Source organism: Mus caroli, unplaced genomic scaffold (genome assembly GCF_978045245.1).
Source record: "Mus caroli unplaced genomic scaffold, Mus_caroli_1 scaffold_6, whole genome shotgun sequence".
In the NCBI taxonomy this organism is placed as follows: domain Eukaryota; kingdom Metazoa; phylum Chordata; class Mammalia; order Rodentia; family Muridae; genus Mus; species Mus caroli.
Window position 1 is genome coordinate 56,710,854 of NW_028227261.1, and position 21,916 is coordinate 56,732,769.

The 21,916-nt window shown below is 41.1% G+C and overlaps 1 protein-coding gene across 5 annotated transcripts in view; it reads left to right on the plus strand.

Moving 5' to 3' along the window:
* Positions 1 to 21,916, plus strand: part of Dock7 (dedicator of cytokinesis 7) — a 196,552-nt gene that overhangs the window by 138,005 nt on the left and 36,631 nt on the right. For all 5 annotated transcript variants that reach the window (XM_085839169.1, XM_085839170.1, XM_085839171.1 and 2 more), the window contains 8 exons: positions 1,088 to 1,227; positions 10,252 to 10,421; positions 12,471 to 12,625; positions 15,272 to 15,454; positions 15,555 to 15,690; positions 17,929 to 18,025; positions 19,210 to 19,306; positions 21,554 to 21,688. In XM_085839169.1, coding sequence (XP_085695295.1) covers positions 1,088 to 1,227; positions 10,252 to 10,421; positions 12,471 to 12,625; positions 15,272 to 15,454; positions 15,555 to 15,690; positions 17,929 to 18,025; positions 19,210 to 19,306; positions 21,554 to 21,688 — 1,113 coding nt within the window. The remainder of the gene's footprint in view (positions 1 to 1,087; positions 1,228 to 10,251; positions 10,422 to 12,470; positions 12,626 to 15,271; positions 15,455 to 15,554; positions 15,691 to 17,928; positions 18,026 to 19,209; positions 19,307 to 21,553; positions 21,689 to 21,916) is intronic.

The following is a 21,916-nucleotide window of genomic DNA, read 5'->3' on the forward strand; positions in this document are numbered from 1 at the left end:
AAGGAACTAAGAGTTCTACATCTTGATTTGTAGGCAGCAGAAGGAGACTGTGTGCTACACTAGGCATAGCTTGAGCATAGGAGAACTCAAAGCATACCCCTCAGTGACACACTTCCTCCAACAAAGCCATACCTCCTAATAGTGTCACTCCCTATGAGCCAAGCATTCAAACACCTGAGTCTATTGGGGCATACCTCCTATTCAAACCACCACAGTAGACATCTCCTTTGGGAGCCTGCCATAAAACCTCCTTGCTACATGGCATTCACATGTGAAATTCTTATAGAATTTCTTGAATTATCTTGTTCGCTTTCTTGTAAAACTGTGTAATATCATATTTTAGTATCCAACATAGACATACTCTTGGGGGAGGGGCAGAAAATATTCTTTATACTTAGTTTTCTCTACAGAAATAAGAAATCTAATGCTGGAGATGTGTACACACACACACACACACACACACACACACGCACACACTCATATGTGGGTAGCCCTGAATGTGGAATGTATCTTGGGGGATATAAGTGTTTTCAGGACTACAATTCCTGAAGGTTTGGTGAGAGACCATAAGATGATCCACAAATTCCAATTACAGTATATTCTCTGAAAAGTAGTGTAGGTGATATCTGAAATTTCTCTAGAAACCCTTCAGAGGGTTCCTGAAATAGTAGATGATTAAAAGAATAAAAGGTGAAAACAAACAGGAAATCTTAATATGAGAAAATCAAAATTAAACTTTTTGTAAATAAACTTCAGTAATAAAGTTGATAAGCTGTTTGGAAGATTGAGGCATGGGGTTGTGAGTTGAGCAGTCAGCACTTTCTGTCTGAAGTCAGAGCTGATCTTGTACACTTTCGAGTCCTCTTCCTAAGGTCTGTAATCCCCAAGTAGAATTCCTGGACTAGGTAACAAAAATGAAGAAATCATCATAGTGTCCCATACCTAAAGTGAGAGCAGTAACTTCTCTGTGAACTCTTCAGAGTAACGTTTGTCTGACGTAACAACACCACATTTCATCTGCTGCAATGTCGCAGCTGTAGGATGTTTGCTGCACAGCTGTCAACAGTTGAGTTCTTACCCCCAACAGAGCTCTGGATTCTCCACCAGTGTGCAGGACCAGAAGATTGCAAACATGTTCGAATTGTCCTTACCCTTCCGCCAGCAGCATTACCTGGCAGGCCTCGTGTTGACAGAGCTCGCACTCATTCTAGACCCTGACGCTGAAGGGTGAGTATGCCTGTTTCACACTGTAGGAAGTCGTTGGGGTTTTGACAGTGGGACTGATCCTGCAAAGATTTTAATTAATACTATTCCTGTGTCTTTATTCTCCAAGATCCATATGCTTGTTATTTCTGTACTGATTACTTTCAGGAATGGTGTTTATATTTTATTTAATCTCCTCTGAATTTGAGACTTATCAGCACAGATGGTAGTATATCATGCTTAATGCTGTAGCATTTTTCTAGTAATACAAGAAACAGTTGTGTGTATTAGTATATTGATAAAAATACAGTGGGGCTGGAGAGATGGCTCAGCAGTTAAGAGCACTGACTGCTCTTCCAGAGGTCCTGAGTTCAATTCCCAGCAACCACATGGTGGCTCACAACCATCTGCAATGGGATCTGATGCCCTCCTCTGGTGTGCCTGAAGACAGCTACATATACATAAAATAAAACCTTAAAAAAATACAGTAGGCACTTTTCAGTTAAGGAAAATAGGCTTAATTTTTCTTTAATTCCTTGTGAGAAAAAGTTATAATTTTCCATCCTAGTATGTAGCATTTTATCTTAAAACTTACCCTATCTTTTTTTAAATGTCTGCTGCTAGAGGATTTTTGGAAATTGTTATAAGAAAAGATACTATTTGATGATTTTCATTTATGAAGTACCTTGGTATCTTCTGGGAAAGCAGACCTTATGGGTAGTAGCTATCTTAAAAGTTATGTCTAAGTCTGTTTGACAACCTGGCATGACACTAACCTGAATTTTTAGCTATTTGGAAGGCTAAGGCCATAGGATCATGAGTTTGGGGACATCCTGGACAGCATAGCAAGACGTCTCCTGTTTAAGAACAAAACAGGATGGAGAAGTGCCTTAGTATTTAAAGAATATATCCTGCCCCTCTGGAAGACCTGAGTTTGGTACCCAGCATTGATGTCAGGGTCTTCACTGCTGCCAGTAGATACACATCTGACACCTCTGCTAGTCTCTCAGGAAACCTGCATTCCTGTGATCATCCCCACACATACTGATCACACCACACACACACACACACACACACACTAATTAAAATACAAGGTAAATATTGTAAAAATAAATTGTATAATCATTATTTATTTGGGTAAAAAAAATTTTTTGAAACTCTGATCACCTGATCACCTTAAGTTTATCCAAGTTAAGCATCATACAAGAGGGCTAGGAATCAAAAACATGTAACTTTAAACAGGTTTTTAATGGATGTTTAGTCTGCTTAAGAGATTAAAGAAAAAGTATATTCATAAAATCCTTAGTAATATGTCAGTGACATAATTGATACTGAAAAAAATTTTAAAGGCAGACTCTGCAAATGAAAGATTTGTATTTTTAAAATAATGAGAGCCTACATGTGGAATATATCTTAAAGAAGTGGTTTTCACCAGAACCATGGAGTTCTGAAGAGGTGTTCTATTGGCTCCATGTAGAGTAGAGGTTTGTATAGATTCTGTACAGAGAGAAAAAAGGTTAAATGGCTGATTCTGTGCCTGCCAGTTCTGTTTGCAAGCACTTTCATGTCTTACCATTTGACAGAAAAGTATGTCCTGTGAAGATAATTAAAGGTGTACATTCTGAGAAGATATGCTCTATAATTTTTCCAAGCACACTTGCTTTCCTTAGTAACTAGATTACCTCAGGCATTTGAGTTATTGTAAGTGCCTACACTTATTTACCAGGCCAAGGTCATTCATATGTCCTCAAGGAACTAAATCAGACCAGATTGGAGAGGCCACAGTGCAACTGGGGCTTTGATGGTTTTATTGAAAGCAGTCAGTCTTTTTATAAAGAATATAATGGCAGTTTCCAGGATCAATATAATTGTAGTTGCCAGGATACAGTGATGTTTGCAAGATCTCCAAAGTACACAGGATTAACTATCTAAGACTAATCGTCTTGTCAAGCGTCTTTGCTTCATTGACTTCCAAGGGAACATACAGAGAAACACAGAGGCCTGTGTGCTTCACTGCTTGCGAGAAATGCATCATTCTCTCAGAACTGGAAGGTGCACTGCCCCAGGAGCCATGGACTCTTACCTGAAAAGCCTATGACGCATGCCTCAGGAGGCAGCTTGCCCAAGCCAGCTCCATGGTTCCTTACAAGTCATATTTCCAGTGTTTTTACTTAGTCAGGATGGCTTTAGTTGTAAGAAACTGCAATTTTTTCTTCATACTGGCTTTATTCATATCAGAAAGAGAGGTCTTTGTCTAATTCAGTGTTTAACTCACCGATTTCATCATGCTTACCCTACAGGAATAGTCACCCCTACCTTAACTGCAGGATAGTTTCCACAGAGTTAGGATCTTTTTTCATGACTTGCAGGAGAGAGGGTGAAGGAATCCCTTTGTCCATGCAAGTGCAAATCTTTTCCTTAGGCTGATTAGGGTGAGCTAGCTATTCTGATGGACCCAGTACCCAAAGTTGTACAGGCTGCTGGGTGGATTAGGTTAGTTCTAGTCACATGACCTTACACCAGACCTGGATTATTTGCTACCACACACATGATGATGCTATACTGTACTCTAAAGAAACTGTTGCTAAGCAGTGTCTGTTAGTGTCAGGCTTTCTCTGTTGAGGGAAGTTATGAGTTAATAAAAGGATGTCTCATTGCAGAATGTCACAAACAAAACTTGCCTACTTGCCATTTGAATCAACAGGGCTGATTTAGCTGGAGTTTGATGCTGACACTGGAGACAGACAACTTCTGAGCCATAGGAGAACACAGTTTTAGTTGAATTAGGATGAAGAACTGGGAAATGCATACTGTCTAGATTTCAGAAGTGTCTTATATAATGGATACACAATTTTTGTAATAATGTTTCTTTTCCATGTCAATATTCAATTCTATTACAATAGTGTCATATGTAATAGTATAAGGGTTATGAAAGAATTCATTACTGACTCTTGGTCTTTGGTTCTTGGAAAGATTTTGTTGAGTCCCGTGTCTGATGAATATATTCACTATGACCTCTATTGAGTCTGTGTCTGATGAGTGTATTCACTATCCCCTTTGTGTGCTCAGACATTGAAGCCTGTGTACTACAAATTAGAAGAGCACACCCACTTACAGCCCTAGCTTTTATGCTTGTTTTCATCCTTTTCTTGTTCTTTCCTGTGCCCACTCCATTAGCAAATTCTGCAGCTCTCCAAGATATCTATCCAAGTTCAATCACTTTTTTCCAGCCTTGCTTCTCTAGGGCTAATTATGCTTCTTATGTCTCTAAAATCACTTCAACAGAATGGCCTAAGTAGTCTTTTTATTTAAGATTTTATTTATTTATTTATTGTATATGAGTACACTGTAGCTGTACAGATGGTTGTGAGCCTTCATGTGGTTGTTGGGAATTGAATTTCAGACCTCTGCTTGCTCCAGTCAACCTCGCTCCCTCCAGTCGGCCCCACTTGCTCTGGCCAAAGATTTGTTTATTATTATAATAGATAAGTACACTGTTGCTATCTCCAGATGCACCAGAAGAGAGCGTTAGATCTCATTTCAGGTGGTTGTGAGCACCATGTGATTGCTGGGACTTGAACTCAGTACCTTTGGAAGAACAGTCAGTGCTCTTTCCCGCTGAGCCATCTTGACAGTCCTCCAAATAGTCTTTTAAGATTATCCCATTGGGCTTGCTTAAAATTATCCTCCCTCCCATCCTGTAACTTAAATACCACTTAGAATAAAACCCAGACTTTTAATAATAGTCCTTAAGAATCTGCCTTGCTACTGTTTGTTTCTTAAATATACCAAGTTCATTCATACATTTAGGCCCTGACACTTGCATTTTTCTATGTCCAAAGCAGTGCTTGCTTGGCCGAGGGTCTTCACATAGCCATCCCTGCTTATAGTTTTTCAGGTCTTCTCTGAAGACAGGATATTCCTGTTGGGGCTCTCACTGCCTGCTAACTTAGAGTCCTGTGCCTTGCTGTGGTCACTCTTAGCTCTGCAGCCCTGTTTTCTCTTCTGCAAAATGCTTCCCTCAGATTTATGATAACCTCATTAGAGTAGAAGCTAGAGAGAAGACATCTCTGTGTCCTGCTCAGTTTTGCATTCCTAGAGCTTTAGATTTGTCTAAGGTTCTCCTAGTAACTGGAGTTTCACTTGTCTAAGTGTCTAAGGTTGAATGTAACAAGTTCATTTCTACCTTTGAGCCTCAGCAATTGACATGTCTTTCTAAAACCATGCATGAGTGACCCTCAGATGGTCATATTCCTGAGCTACAGTCTCACAGGTCTAGACAAATGTCCTGTGCAGGATTCATTGCCAGATCCAGTAAAGGAGTGCTTGTCTTTGACTTCGTCTGATTGCTAAGTAATGAGAATCAACCCTTGATTAGCAGTAAGATGTTCTAGAATTAGCCAAAGGTGTACTTGTTACAAACTTCCTTTACAGCTGGAAAGTTGACCGTGAAACAGTCCCAGGAATTAAATGTTAATTTTGTAGGGCATAGCTTTTTGGAATATGAGAAGATTCATTTTTCTATTCTACTGTCTATAAAATGGCAAAAAAAAAAAAAAAAATTGTGTGTGTGTGTGTGTGTGTGTGTGTTTCTCTGACTAACGTAACCTCCTTAAGAACACACAGCAACTTAATTCAGCCAGCAAGAATGGGGTAGGAGCTGGAGCAGTACCTCAGTGGGGCATGTGTGTGTGGCATGCCCCTACGGCACTCTGGACTCAGGCATCAACACTTAGTTTTGTATAATTATATATAATATTTTCATGTGAGTGAGTAATAAAGTGCATGAAATGGCTTCATGAAAACAGTTTAGACAGGTTGGAGTCAGGGCGTGTCAGCTGCTGAGAGGGTTGGACTGCCTGTCCAGGCAAGAGAGTCATTGTGGTGGGAGCAGAAACAGCAGAGGCCCAGAAGCTGAATCTGGAATCCCTATGCTCAGGCTGACTAAAAGCAGCAGGACACACATTGGCGGCGGCGGCAGGGTCAGGGCATGAAAGTAGGAGAGGAGCTTGTTGGGAAGAAGGTATGCCTATGAAGGATGTGTTGAAGTTGTACAAGAATCAGCATGTGGACTGAGCTCTCAGGGAGCGTGCAAACAGTGGGAGCAGGGGTCGGGGGCGAGGACTGAAGGGAGCCCAGCAATGTGCTTCCAACAGATTTTGAACATATACTTTATGAATAAACCTATAATTAAAATAAGATCAGCTTTCGAAATAGGAAACGCTTGTTTGAGACAAGCATTAGGCCAGAATGGTCATTGAAAGTGTTGAAGGGAGAGAGGCTCACTGACAATGAGGAGAGAGCATTTTCTGGGAGAAATACATTTTCTGAGACCAAAACAAAAAGCAAAAAAGATTGTTTTGTGGGTGTCATAGGGATTTATTGCTGTGATAAAACACCATGACCGGAGGAAGCTAGGAAAGGGTTTATTTAGCTTACACTTCCAGGTCATAATCCATCCTTAGAGGAAGTCAGGACAGAAACTCAAGCAAGGCTGGAACCTGGAGGCAGGAGCTGATGCAGAGGCCGTGGAGGATGCTCCTTACTGCCTTGCTTACCCTAACTTGCCCAGCCTACTTTCTTCCTTTTTTTTTCAAAGTTATTAAACATTTTTAATTTTTTAAATTAATGAATTTTTTTACACTCCATATTTTATCCCCCCCCAATCAACCCTCCAACTGTTCCACATCCCATACCTCCTCCCCTCCCCAACCCCCTGTCTCCACATGGATGCCCCCTCCCCCGCTCTCCCTCCTCACACACCTGACCTCTAAACTCCTTGAGGCCTCCAGTCTCTTGAGGGTTGGGTGCAAATATCTGCATCTGACTCTTTCTGCTGCTTGTTGGGTCTTCCAGAGTGCAGTCATGCTAGGTTCCTTTATGTGAGCGCTCCATAGCCTCAGAAATAGTGTCAGGCCTTGGGACCTCCCCTTGAGCTGGATCCCACTTTGGGCCTGTCGCTGGACCTTCTTTTCCTCAGGCTCCTCTCCATTTCCATCCCTGTAATTCTTTCAGACAGGAACAATTATGGATCAGAGTTGTGACTGTGGGATGGCAGCCTTCTCCCTCAGGACTCAAAGGGAGGGACCTTAGATGAAATGCCCGACAGGAGGGAGAGGGAACTTAGAGAGTCCACCTCTAGCAGGAAGACAGGTCATCAACCTACTTTCTTATAGAATCCAGACCACCAGCCCAGGGATGACACCACCCACAGTGGGCTGGGCCCTCCCCGATTGATCACTAATTGAGAAAATGCCTTACAGCTGGATCTCATGGAGGCATTTCCCCAACTGAAGCTCCTTCCTCTCTGATGATTCCAGCCTGTGTCAAGTTGGCACACAAAATCAGCCAGTACAATGTGTATAGGGACAGACATACTTGGGGGTGGGAGAGATGGCTGAGCTAAAAGCATTTCCTGCTCTTGCAGAGGACCTGAGTTTGCCTCCTAGCAGACATGCTGTATGGCTCACACCTACCTTTAACTCCAGCTCCAAGGGATCTTATGCCTCCTGCTGGCCTTCATGTCCACCCTTCATAATCATATTTATACATACACATAAATTAAAAAAAACAAAAATAAAAAACTTCTTTTAGAAGAGATGAGCATGTTGAGAAGATCTGGCCAGAGTAGACCCAGAGCGGCAATTCTTTGCTAGGACAAGCTCTTGCTGGTGTGTTTTCCTGTGAGAATAGGTGTAGAAGCTTACGGTTTGGTTGGAATTGGAGTGTGTACACTTTAATCAGAATGGTTTATATAGTCTGTGGCGAGAACAAATGTGTGAAGAGAAAAGAAACCTTTGTTAAGAGTCCTCACCTAGGGGAGAGAAATCAGAGGGGTCTAAATGAGGTGCATGAGCAGACATGCTGTTAGAAATGGAGACCTCAGAAAAGACCCAGCCTCTTGATAGTATCATCTGTTAAACAGAGGATTTTTCTAAGTATTAGAGGCAGGGGAGATGGCTTGCTCATTCAGTAAGAGGGCTGCCATTCAGGCATGAGGAGCTCAGTTTGGATTTCCAGCACCCACAGAAAAAGCTGACTCAGCAGCATGGCCTGCAATCCTAGCAGTGAGAAGGTGAAGACAGGAGAATTCCTACAGCTCACTGGCAGGCAAACCTTGCCAAATTGGTAACTTTGGGGTCAATGAGAGACCTTGCCTCAAAAAAATAAATGGAAAACATCTGATGTCCATCTCTGATCTCCACCATCTGTATCTTATAACCATACCCACACTTGTGCTTCACACACACTCAAGACTCACACTCAACATGCACACTCATGACTCACACTCATACACACTCAAGACTCACACTCATCATACACACTCATGACTCACACTCATACACACTCAAGACTCACACTCATCATACACACTCATGACTCACACTCATACACACTCAAGACTCACACTCATCATACACACTCATGACTCACACTCATACACACTCAAGACTCACACTCATGATTCACACTCATACACACTCAAGACTCACACTTATCATGCACACTCATGACTCACACTCATACACACTCAAGACTTACACTCATCATACACACTCATGACTCATTCACACATACTCATGAGTCACACTCACACACTCATGATTCATACTCATCATACACACTCATGACTTATCCACACATACTCATGACTCACACACTCATGACTCACACTCATGACTCATCTACACACTCATGATTCATTGACACACACTCATGACTCATCCACACACACTCATGACTCATCCACACACACTCATGACTTATCCACACACACTCATACATATTCATGACTCATACATATTCATAACAGAAATGAAGCTCCATAGCCAATAAACAGCCCCAGTCCCTGTCAAATGGTCCTCGTCTGTGTTTTCTATGGCTTTGTTTATATCTCGAAGGTGTTTAGATACCTTGAAGGAACTGGCACATAGTAATTGTATTTCTCTAAATAGCTTCTTTCACTTGGCATATTTTCTTCATGGTTCTACTTCAGAATTGTTACCTCAGAGCCAGTGAGCTGGCTCAGCAAATAAAGTGGATGCCATGTAAGCTGATGACCTAAGTCCAGTTCTCAGCACCCACCCACGAAAAGGGTGAAAGGAGAGAACTGACATCAGAAAGTTGTCCTCTGACCTCCACACATGCACCACGGCACATGTGCAGCCCCCATTTCATTACACATAATAATAATGTTTAAATTTTTGTTGAAATTGGTACTGTGTGTGCTCTTGTGTTCCTTATCAATCAAAGCACAAAGGTAAAGAGTTAGCTGATGGCTCAGTGGTTAAGAGCACTGACTGCTTTCCCAGTGGTCCTGAGTTCAGTTTTCAGCAACCATGTGTGGTGGCTCACAACCATCTGTAATGGGATCTGATGCCCTCTTCTGGTGTGTCTGAAGAGAGTGACAGTGTACTCACATACATAAAATAAATAAATAAATCTTTAAAAAAAAAAAAAAGGCAGTGGTGGCACACGCCTTTAATCCCAGCACTTGGGAGGCAGAGGCAGGTGGATTTCTGAGTTTGAGGCCAGCCTGGTCTACAGAGTGAGTTCCAGGACATCCAGGGCTACACAGAGAAACCCTGTCTCGAAAAACCAAAAGAAAAAAAAAAAAAAAAGAGTTTGCTTTACTCTTAAGTGAATTGATGGAATGCTTCCTTCCCTCCTATGTTTACTTTATACTATTTTCACATGTATGCATTTTTCATACTGTAAAGTGAACTTTGTAGGGATAAATACACACAAATATAGCTGGCAACTGGGTGTGGTGGCACACGCCTTTAATCCCAGAACTTGGGAGTCAGAGGCAGGTGGATCTCTATGAGTTTGAGGCCAGCCCAGTCTAAAGAGTGAATTCTAGGACAGACAGGATTACACAAAGAAATCATGTATGGAGGGCCCCCCACCAAAAAAAAAATTATATCTGACAAAAGTTAAGGACTTAAACAAGATTGATTGAGTGCCTTCTCTTACTATTTGTTTTGACGATATTACGAATATCTGTGACTCATTGCTTCTCCTTCTTTGTCTCTCCTTCTTAAATAGACTGTTTGGATTGCATAAGAAAGTCATCAATATGGTACACAACTTACTGTCCAGTCACGACTCTGACCCACGGTACTCTGACCCTCAGATAAAGGCTCGGGTGGCTATGTTATACCTACCTCTGATTGGTATTATCATGGAAACTGTACCTCAACTGTATGATTTTACAGGTACTTCATGTAATTTACGTAGTTTTCAAAGCTTGTTATCTCAAAGTTGTAGAAAATGTTTTTTAAGGTTAACAAATATTAAGGAAATAGACCCTGGGACTGTAGAGAGGCTCCACGGTTAAATGCACTGGCTGCTCTTGCAGACGACTCCAGTTTGATTCCCAGTACTCACATGGTGGCTCACAACCAGTGGCTCCAGTTCCAAGGGACCCTCCAGTACACTCTTGTGGCTTCTTCGGGTACCAGGCATATGCAAGGTGCACATACATGCAGGCAAAATACCCAGACATAGAAAAATATAAAATAATTTTAAGTTATTTTTAAAACGTACCCCGATAAAAATAAATTGTAAATAACCATGCTGTTAAAAACTTTTAATATTTGAGGAGATTCATTGTGAGATTCCCTTAAGATTTTAGGATGAATTTTAAATTACAAGTGTATATACCTTTTAGAAAACACAGATATGCTTATATGCATGTGTATTGTACATAGTAAGAGAAAATAGTTCTCCTGTCCACTACCCTCATCCCATCTTTATTCATAGAGATGTGTAACTGAAATTAATATTCCCCTACACATCAAGAGTTATGTTCGGGGCTGGAGAGATGGCTCAGTGGTTAAGAGCACCGACTGTTCTTCCAAAGGTCCTGAGTTCAAATCCCAGCAACCACATGGTGGTTCACAACCAGCAACCACATGGTGGTTCACAACCATCTGTAATGAGATCTGATGCCCTCTTCTGGTGCATCTGAAGACAGCTACAGTGTACTTAGATATAATAATAAATAAATCTTTAAAAAAAAAAAAAGAATTACGTTCATTCCAAGTTAGCCTCCTGAGACGATGCTGTTCCTTAAAAGCTAGAGCCTACCAAGTTCTGTTCATCTTATTTGACTATTTAGAATGTACTTAAAGGCACAGTTTCGACTGTAACAGTATTTAAACTAGCAATTAGTTTGATAAAATACTTCCAGTATAATGAAGTCAAAAACATTTCCTGGATACCTGATAATATTAGGAAATAACTCTGTCATTAAGAGGCTGGTGAGTATAACCTCCCTGGGTTTGGAGCACTGAATTGCTTTCTGCGTGAAGGCAAAAATGTTCATGCAGTTAGATCTTTCTTTGTAACTCCTCAGTTCTTGTTTCCAATAGGCAGTACTACACTAGAACTGAGGTAATGTTTAAATGCTTCAAAAGAAAAAATAAAAATTTTAATAAAAAATTGATAGTGTCTCTAAAAATACAGATTTAAACTGAAAAAAATTTTAAGATTTGCTACCATTTCAAAAAAACAAGGTACATAGTTTAGAAATTATCTGATGAATGATAAACTATAGATAATAGTCTTTTAAAAAGCTATTTCTGAGCCAGGCATGGTGGTGCACGCCTTTAATCCCAACACTTGGGAGGCAGAGGCAGGCGGATTTCTGAGTTCGAGGCCAGCCTGGTCTACAAAGTGAGTTCCAGGACAGCCAGAGCTACACAGAGAAACCCTGTCTCGAAAAACAAACAAACAAAAAACAACAAACAAAAAAGCTATTTCTACCATAGTGTATATAAAATAAAATTTATTTTAAAAATACACACAGTATTTATACATGGTAGCACTCACAGTTAAAAGACATAAATAAATACAAATGCAGCATTAAAACAACAGCATCAATTAGTTCTGGCACATACTGTACAATAGATACATGACTGTAGTAACTAGAGCTGTCCCCTGTGGCTAGTACAGTGAGCTTTTGTATCTATCTAAAGTGCTGTGACACTAGTCACCTCTGCCTAAGACCTTCTCACTGTTACCAGTATCATAGTGTCTGGAAGGCTGCCTGCCAGTCAACCAGAGGATTAGTAGTTGAGTCTGGGAGAGTAGAAATTACATGTGGGTTGTTGGTTCTGGGGGTCATAACCCGTGTGCTGTCCAGGAGTCAGCTGTGTGTGTAAGTTGATGGGTCTCTCTTAGAGAGTCCTGGAGAACAGGGTAGGAGTGCATGCGTTATAACTGTTAGCCGACCGAAAGTCTTCAACCTTTTTCCCTTTCAGAATCACACAATCAACGAGGAAGGCCAATTTGTATAGCCCCTGATGACTATGACAGTGAGAGTGGGAGCATGATAAGCCAGACGGTTGCCATGGCAATTGCAGGAACATCCGTCCCTCAGCTGACAAGACCTGGCAGTTTTCTCCTCACGTCAACGGTAACATGAACCTCTTACAAAAAGTTGGGGGTTTTGTTTTATTTTTCTAGACTACCAGGTATCTAGAAAGAGGTCCATTGCTGAGGCTGTTGTGTTAACTGGCGCAGAGGTATGCTGAGCTCTGTGAAAACACTAGCTTTCCCAGACTGTCGTGTGCTGTGGATGGACAGCATGCAGCCCTGTATCTTGTCACTCAGAACTTTATAAAAGTTCCTTATTTTATGTAGTTCTTTTCCTTCATTTTTACAACCCACTTTATTAGCTCTAAGAAATACTGTCATCTTTAAATTTTGTGCCTTTTAAGTTTAGCAGAGTACTCTGTGAAGATCTCCCAAACAGGGGGGTTATGGAAGCAGGAGGAGACTAGCCATCATGGGCAGAGTTTCCATTCTAAAAAGCTTTCTAAGTTACTGCTTTCAGAAAACACGGCACTATATAAAGGCACTGCTGTGTTTGGCAGCTTTGTAATAGCTTTATATGTTTCAGGTAGACTTGCTTAACTGTACAGTTTAATATTATAGTTAATTATAAAGCTGTGCAGCTTTCTCCTGTGTCTTCCATCCCCTTATTTCTAGCAAGCCCAGCAAGGCAATGGCTAACCTGCCTTCCATTTGTGTAGACTTAAGGGTCCTGGCCCGTTCATGTAAATGAAGCTCTGTGCTGCGTCACCTGTGGTGTCCTTCCTGTCACTCCCCAGGCATGTTTTTAAGATCTCGCATCTGCTCAGTAGCAGTCTCCATGGTTCTTGTCTCTTTTGAAGTACCAACTAATCTGGTATTCTGATGACAGACCAAATTCTGTTTATCTGTGTTTAGTTGGTTAACGGTTAGATACTCCAGTTTGTCAGCTGTTAGGAATAATAAATGCTGGAGTAAATACTTGTATGCAAGTCTTTCTGTATCTCCCTTGGGTAGAAACCTTGGCGTGGGTTTGCTGCAGTCCAGTCAACATTTTGAGAAGCTAAGCCTTTCTTAAATAGCGTGAGTATCCCAGTAAGTGCTCATTGCCACATCCTCTTTCTTTGGAGAAAGGGCTGTTCAATTCCTTTGTCTTGTTACCAAATTGAAAGAGTTCTTTGTATATTCCAGGTGCAGATCTCATAGACACCTGATTTGCCAGTCCTTCCTTTTTCCTATAGATCATCTTTTCTGTTCATGATAGTGTATAAAATGTAACATTTTAGGTTTTTTTAACTGTTTGTAGAAAATTCTTAAAATTGGTGCTGTTCTTAATTTTTTTATCATAACTATCTACCCAGCTGCCTTTCAAAGACTGAGCAGTGTATTTACTGTAAAGTCTGTGGTGTTTTCAAGAAAGCAGGCCTACAAGTCCTTTCCCAAGCATGAATTCTTTTTTTTTTGTTTGGTTGGTTTTTTTTGTTTGGTTGGTTTTTGAGACAGGGTTTCTCTGTATAGCCCTGGCTGTCCCAGAACTCACTCTGTAGACCAGGCTGGCCTCGAACTCAGAAATCCACCTGCCTCTGCCTCCCGAGTACTGGGATTAAAGGTGTGCGCCACCACACCCTGCCTAAGCATGAATTCTTATTCCTAAAATTCAGGAACAGTATAGGCTAAAATTATTTGTAGACAAATCATTAAAGTACTTGAAAGCCCTAACAGTTTTTGTGGGGCACTTAAAAAGCTAAATTCTTTTCAAAGGTATGAATTGGATTGTTTCAGCAATGTGTATAAAATTATAAAAATTATCCAGGTGGTGGTGGTGCACACCTTTGATCCCAGCACTTGGGAGGCAGAGGCAGGCGGATTTCTGAGTTCGAGGCCAGCCTGGTCTATAGAGTGAGATCCAGGACAGCCAGGACTGCACAGAGAAAACCTGTCTCGAAAACCAAAAAAAAAAAAAAAAAGAAAAAGAAAAAGAAAAATAAATAAATAAATAAAAAATAGTAATTTTGATGAGATCCAATTAATTGATTTTTCTAGTGTAGCATGCTTTTGGTGAAAATTCCATGTAAGAAAATTTTTTAAGTGCACTAAGAATCTAAGCCTAAGCCAAGTCTCAAGGCCCATCCCTGCAGTCTCAAGGCTCATCCCTGCAGTCTCATGGCCCATCCCTGCAGTCTCAAGGCCCATCCCTGCAGTCTCAAGGCCCATCCCTGCAGTCTCAAGGCCCATCCCTGCAGTCTCAAGGCCCATCCCTGCAGTCTCAAGGCCCATCCCTGCAGTCTCAAGGCCCATCCCTGCAGTCTCATGGCCCATCCCTGCAGTCTCAAGGCCTATCCCTGCAGTCTCAAGGCTCATCCCTGCAGTCTCAAGGCCCATCCCTGCAGTCTCAAGGCCCATCCCTGCAGTCTCAAGGCCCATCCCTGCAGTCTCAAGGCCCATCCCTGCAGTCTCAGCAGCCGGGACGAGGGTCAGGGCGCTGTATGGCTGCCTTTCCTGTATGTTATTGAAATCAAATTCCTGATTTAAGAAGCAATGAGTAATGTATTTTTAAGAGAATTTTATTTTAAAGTATTTGTTCATTTGAATTTAGGCAGAGTCTTGGAATATAGCTAGGCTTTCCTGAAGCTTGATGGGTAGCTCAGGCTAGCCTTGGACTTGGAGGCCTTCTACCTGCATTTCCCAAATAAAACAATCCAAATGATCACCGGTCAGTGGGGCTCACGCCACTGTTCTTTGTTTTCAGAGTGGCCGGCAGCACACCACCTTCTCAGCAGAGTCAAGCAGGAGCCTTTTGATCTGTCTGCTTTGGGTTCTCAAGAATGCAGATGAAACAGTTCTGCAGAAATGGTTTTCAGATCTCTCGGTCCTCCAGCTGAACCGGTTGTTAGATCTGCTTTACCTGTGTGTATCTTGCTTTGAGTACAAAGTAAGTAGCCATTATACCATTGAAACTTATAAGGAAGTAAAATAACACAGAAAGGAAGAAGGAAGTGTCCTCAGTGCCTCTTCTGGTGTTTCCATTTTAGGGGAAAAAGGTATTTGAACGAATGAATAGTTTAACTTTTAAGAAATCAAAAGACATGAGAGCCAAGCTTGAAGAAGCCATTCTGGGGAGCATCGGTGCCAGGCAGGAAATGGTACGGCGGAGCCGAGGGCAACTCGGTAGGTGCATCTTCTCCTCTTGGTTAGGGCTGCATCACTTCCAAGAGCTGTGACTGTAGTCACCACTGTTGCAAGTCCACCGTGGCTTTGCAGAAACTATGAGTGTAACTGAATCAAGAAATTTCACCCCTAGCATAAGAGCTGTTGCCAGGTTACAGATGTGTGTTGACCATGCCCCATAGCAGGCTCTAAATCCAAGAGTATTTGAGTGAAACAAATTGAACTCCATGGGTTATAGAGGAGAGAAAGCATTGAGTGGGGTAAGTAGGAAGGAAGCTGGGGAAAGAGTGGTAAATGTGATCAGAGTACATTTCAGAAGAGGGCTGGTCCGTGACTCAACAGTTAATGCTCGTGCAGAGGCATGAGCATGTTAGGTGGTTTACCACCTCCTGTAATTTCAGTTCCCAGGGACCCATGGTCTCAGACCTCCATGAGTACCTGACCTTGCGTACACACATGGAAACACATATTTACAACAACAATAATAAATCTAGAGAAAACATTTCAAATTTAAAAGTTGAGAAAGGAAAACAATATGAAAGCATAGAGATTTGTCTGTCTGTCTGTCATCCCATAGAGTGACCTCTGTTTCATAGAGACTTGTCTTCATTACCTAGAGTGATCTCTGTGTCTTAGTACTTTTAAACTTCCCATGTGAATGCCGAACTCTTCCCTTTGTTGTTCCTCCATCCTCTCAGACAGTTTTTAGTCTCACTGTTTTCAGAAGTGGGCTTTTCATTTCCTAGTTGGAAATGAAATCTGATTCCATCACATGCCTGTGGATTTCTCCACCAGCCCTGGTGCTTTGTCACTCAGGATAAAGTTCTGGTGCCTGTTAAAAGGCTCCCCATGCCATCCAGTCTGCCTTCAAACCTAAAGTCCTCGAGGAGGAAGCACCCCTACCTGCTTCTCCTATAGAGCCAGGAAGTAGACCAAAGGAAATCATTGTAGACTGCTCCTGTAGAAGACAGAAGTTTAGTTCTCATCACGTATGTCAAGTCTCAGTGAGTGTGTGTGTGTGTGTGTGTGTGTATCTCCCTCCCTCCCTCCCTCCCACCCCCATGTACACAAAGAATATATTTTTGAAAAAGAACTTATTCTGTTACAGGTGTTTAATCTTTTTGTGTCTGTGATGTATGTTTACCTGCATGCTTGTATATGTGCATGTATGGTGCGTTCCATGCATGTGTGGAGACCTACGGTTGATGTGAGAATCTTCTTCAATTATTCCTCCTTATTCTTTGAGGCAAAGCCTTGTAGTTAACCCAAAGTGCTATGATATGACCATCTTGCTAGCCAGCTTGTTCCAAAGGTCCCCTCTGCCTCCCACGGCTAAAATTACAAGCAGGTTAGCACATCTGCCTAGCATGTGTGTGCTTCTGGGAATCTGAATTCCTATCTCTTGTTTACATGGCAAACACTTATTCCTGGAGCCATCTTCCTAGTTCCTATTATGCTTTTGTATGAACATGAATTTGTTATGTACTCAGTCTATCCCAGATACTTTATTATTAAATGATGAACCAGGGGCATCACATCTGTCGGGTAATATGGTCTTATATGAATAAATGCTATAGAGCCTACAAGGTGCTCACATCTGTAATTCCAGCACTTGCCAGACTGAGACAGGAGGATTATGTTAAATTCATGATCAGCTTTGGCTACATATTCCAGGCCAAAGGCTGGGCTACTGAGTGATACCGTGTCTCGTTAAAAATTATTAATTAATGTTATGACAAGAAGCAAAGCGAATACTTAGGTGAGGATTTCTTGGAGGGTGGGAGAAGGTTCCCAAAAAGGAGGTGGATGATTGTTTAACCAGTAGAAGTTGATGAGCAAACCAATCAGATAAAACTCTGATTAGCCCTTGGGTACATCCTAAATCAGGAGCATGTGTAGTGAGATTACCCATTCCTGCAGGGAGAGCAAGAAAGTAGCATGATTAAGCATATTCCAGTACACTCTTGGGAATGAGCTGTTCCATTTGGCCTTATAACACAACCCATGTAAGATTCTTTCTTTGCTTATTTAAAAGCTCCCCAAGATATATTCTATATAGAAAATATTTTCTCCTTAGTTATTATGAAAACTTTTAAATAAAAATCATTACTGCCCACTTCTTCCACTTAAACTGAAAGAAATGGCTACTTATAAAATCAAGAATGCCCGCTATTTCTTCTGTGTTATCAAATGTGTATATGGTCCCACTGAAATACCATTTTGAAATTGGTTTGACAGAGAGGAGCCCATCTGGAAGTGCCTTTGGGAGCCAAGAAAACCTGCGGTGGAGAAAGGATATGACTCACTGGCGTCAGAACACAGAGAAACTGGATAAGTAAGATGATTTCTAGTGCGTTAATGTGCTGCCTAGGTTCTAAACACAAAGCAGATCATCTTAGGTTTTTATTTTTATTAGGCATTCATCTTAGAAGACATGTGTTTGTTTGATTTTTAAGTTTTAAATTAAAAACTGAGAAAATAACTTTATATGTTATAGGAAAATATATTGCATATTTAAAAACTGATTTAAAAATAAATAAGGCAAGCTCACTTACTCAACTAATCCTCCATGGGACGTGCATTTTGCAACTGATTTCAACATCAAATTGTTTTGTTTTGTTTGTTTTTCCTCTCTTTATTGGGTTATAATTGACAAGAAATGTATTTACACTATGCAATGTGAGTTTTAATATGTATATACACTTGTTTTTTCCACGTGGAAGAGGTTTTATTGGAAGGGAGAGATAAAGTAGTGGCAGAAAGAGAAGAGGGGGAGAAAGAAGAGAGGGGGAAGAAAGGGTATATACACTTTTGTAGTAATTATAATCAGGTTGTTAGCAGTATCTAGTGCCATTTTTTTAAAGTTTTGTTTCTAATGTATGATTCCACCCAGTCTTATTTAAGACTTAAATTACTGTCTGAGAATATTTGTATGAATAGTGAAGAGGAAATTACATAAAATCTTAGAAAATGTAGTGCTTTTATTGTTGTTGATAAATACATTGAAAATGTTTGGAATCTGGGAGGAGTGCTTAGCTTTTGAACACTGCCTTAGATACAGCAGTGTGTAGACCTAGCACCACCTAGTGTCTGTGGTGACCGCTGTGAAGAGGAGTGCTGTCCGCCTGAAAGGCAAAGCAAACATGCATGCCCTCAGTGGCATCTTGTGGGGACTGATGGATAGGTTGCTTGGTGTAGTATCACTAGGAAGGCAGAGGCAGGCAGATCTCTAAATTGGAGGACAGCCTGGTCCACATAACAAGTTCTAGGCCAGTCAGGGATGTACAGTGAGAACCTGCCTCAAAACAAAAAAAAGATGTATATGTTGCTATACAGTCAGCAAGACATAGGGAAACAGAACATTTCAATATATTAATTACTGAATCTTTCTTACTTTTTTCTGAGTTTTCCTTGACGCAAATAGTTTCAAGGTTTTTGTTTTAATGAATCTTTAAGTCGTTTTTTAATTTCTGGCCTTTTGGAAAGATAAGTAAAATTTCTTACAATATTTTGCATCAGGTCAAGAGCAGAGATAGAACATGAAGCACTGATTGATGGAAACCTGGCTACTGAAGCAAACCTCATCATCTTAGACACGCTAGAGATCATTGTCCAGGTAAAGACGTGCAGGAGGCCTAACTACGCATTCAGCAGGCCGAGATTGGAAAATCAGTTTGAGGCACACAATGGTGGTCTGACATCAGTAGTTCTAAGTAGTTGGTGATTCTCTACTTATAAATTCTATTTCTTCCCAAGCTTTCAAATGTTTATTCTTTGAGGGTGCTTATAAAATCTACATCTGTTTGTCATATTCAAGGCCTTGTCTTTTGTTTTTAATAATGTGGTATCCCACTGGAATATAGTTAACATGTAGCATAGAGATATGCTGTTTTTACTGTATCTTCTACATATTAAGCGGTAGTTTAGGTTTTTATGTGTAGTGACCTATTGGGTAATTTTACATAACTGCAAACTGCTTTATCAGTCACTTTCTAGACATTAGTACCCTGTTAGTGACAGGAGCCACTTAGGAAGTGTTTCAAGCAATGTCCTAAGCGCTTCACAAGTGTTAACTTATGTGGTCTTCATAAGAGAAAGGCTATTGAAATGATCACTATCCTGCTTTTGTAGATAACAGTAGTTAGCCACAGAGATGTTTCAGAGTGTCCCATGAACACAGGAAGAAAGTAGGAGAACCAGAGTGTGAATCCGTTCCCAGGATGCTCCAGTTGTTTTAGTAACTAGTCTCTCACCTGTTTCTGGCAGTCCCTGTCTGCTGCTGTCACTCTCTCAGGGTCTGTTGTACTCAATGCTGTTGTAATGGCTGCCTACTTCATAGCATTCTGTATTCTCTCTGTAGTCTGTTCTGTTCACTTCCTTAAGGTTATTCTTCTTAGATTTTACTTGCTGCTATCCTGATTGAAAATTTCAAAACATAAAACCTCCAGTATTTCTTGGAACTAGAGAGATGGCTCAGTGTTAGGAGCACTTGGCGTGTAATTGTGAAGACTGCAGACCAGATTCTAGCACCTACATAACAAAGCCTGGCTTCTCGTTTATGCCTGTAACCCAGTTTCAAAGGATATGAAGACATGAAGACACATGACGGTCACCGAGGCTTGCTGGGTTTCAGCCTAGCCAGGAAGACACAAGACAGCCCAAGGTTCAAAGAAACCCAGCCTCAAAGAAATAGTCAGAGCATGGTAGAAGACACTCAACACCCTCTTCTGGCTGCATATACATACACGTACAACATGTAGACAAACACACAGGATGACTGTCTTAGTCATCTTGCACAAACATCATGACCAAGAAGCAAGTTGGGGAGGAAAGGGTTTATTCAGCTTACACTTCCATACTGCTGTTCATCACCAAAGAAAGTCAGGACTGGAACTCAAGCAGGTCAGAAAGCAGGAGCCATGGAGGGATGTTCTTTACTGGCTTGCTCAGCCTGCTCTCTTATAGAACCCCAGACTACCAGCCCAGAGATGGCACCACCCACAAGGGGACCTCCCTGCTTGATCACTAATTGAAAAAATGCCTTTCAGCTGGATCTCGTGGAGGCATTTTCCCAACTGAAACTCCTTTCTCTGAGATAACTCCAGCCTGTGTCAAGTTGACACACAAAACCAGGCAGTACAATGACAAATACTAAATAGTTTTTAAAATTCTCTATTTCTTGACTGCTTAATGACAAAAATGAGGAATTCTTCAGACTTTAAAAGGCTTTATATTTTAATGATCTATTGGACTAGGTCTAACCTACTAGGAAAAAAAAGCATAAATTTTTTTTATTAATTATTTATTTACGTTTCAAATGTTGACCCCCTTACCGGTAGTATAAATATTTTCTAAGATAGATTATGCAAGGCACTTGCTCAGGCTTCTCTCCTCACCACACTACATTTCACTGGGCAAAGGAGCCACGTGTGTTTTTAAGGGCATGCCTCATGGAGAAACTTGTTTTTAGTTCACACTTCTTTTTAGATTAGTTCCAAGTCCCCAGACAAAAGCTGGGATTCCTTTCCTTAAAGGAGGAAAGAGAAAAATGTATTTTTGACATGTAACAAATGTAATCTGCCATGGGCACTTTTGCACGTGCTTCAGGTCAGATGTCCAGGTTTATTTACAGGTTTCTTAGAATGCACTCCCTGGCCTCCTGCTGCTATGTCTGCTCCTGAAGTCTCTCTGGCTTTTCACTCCTTTTTCCCTTCCATCCAAACACTGTGTGGCATCTTCTCTTGAAGTCCTTCTAGTTTTTACCATTTTCCTGTCTTGTAAATGTTTGTGTTTTCACACATAATTTACCTAGCTAGCCACATTATAGACACATGCTGTCTTACATTTTATCCTTAAATTGCAGACTGTGTCTGTAACGGAATCCAAAGAGAGTATCCTGGGTGGTGTGCTAAAAGTGCTGCTACAGAGCATGGCCTGCAACCAAAGTGCAGTCTATCTGCAGCACTGCTTCGCCACACAGAGAGCCCTGGTCTCAAAGGTGAGTGAGTTTACCTGAGGTCTTCATATGTGGCTTCACTTTCTTCTTTAGCACTGTCCAAGGTCATTTACCACACTCACTGGTCAATATGTTATGAACCTTGGGCCTCTGACTCTGTCTTCAGAACATGTATTTACCTGATTTATTGATAATCAGCTTCTTGTCTAAAATCATTTGGTTTTGAGAAGAACCTGAACTCAGTAGCTGAATGCAGGCTGTCCTCCTTTT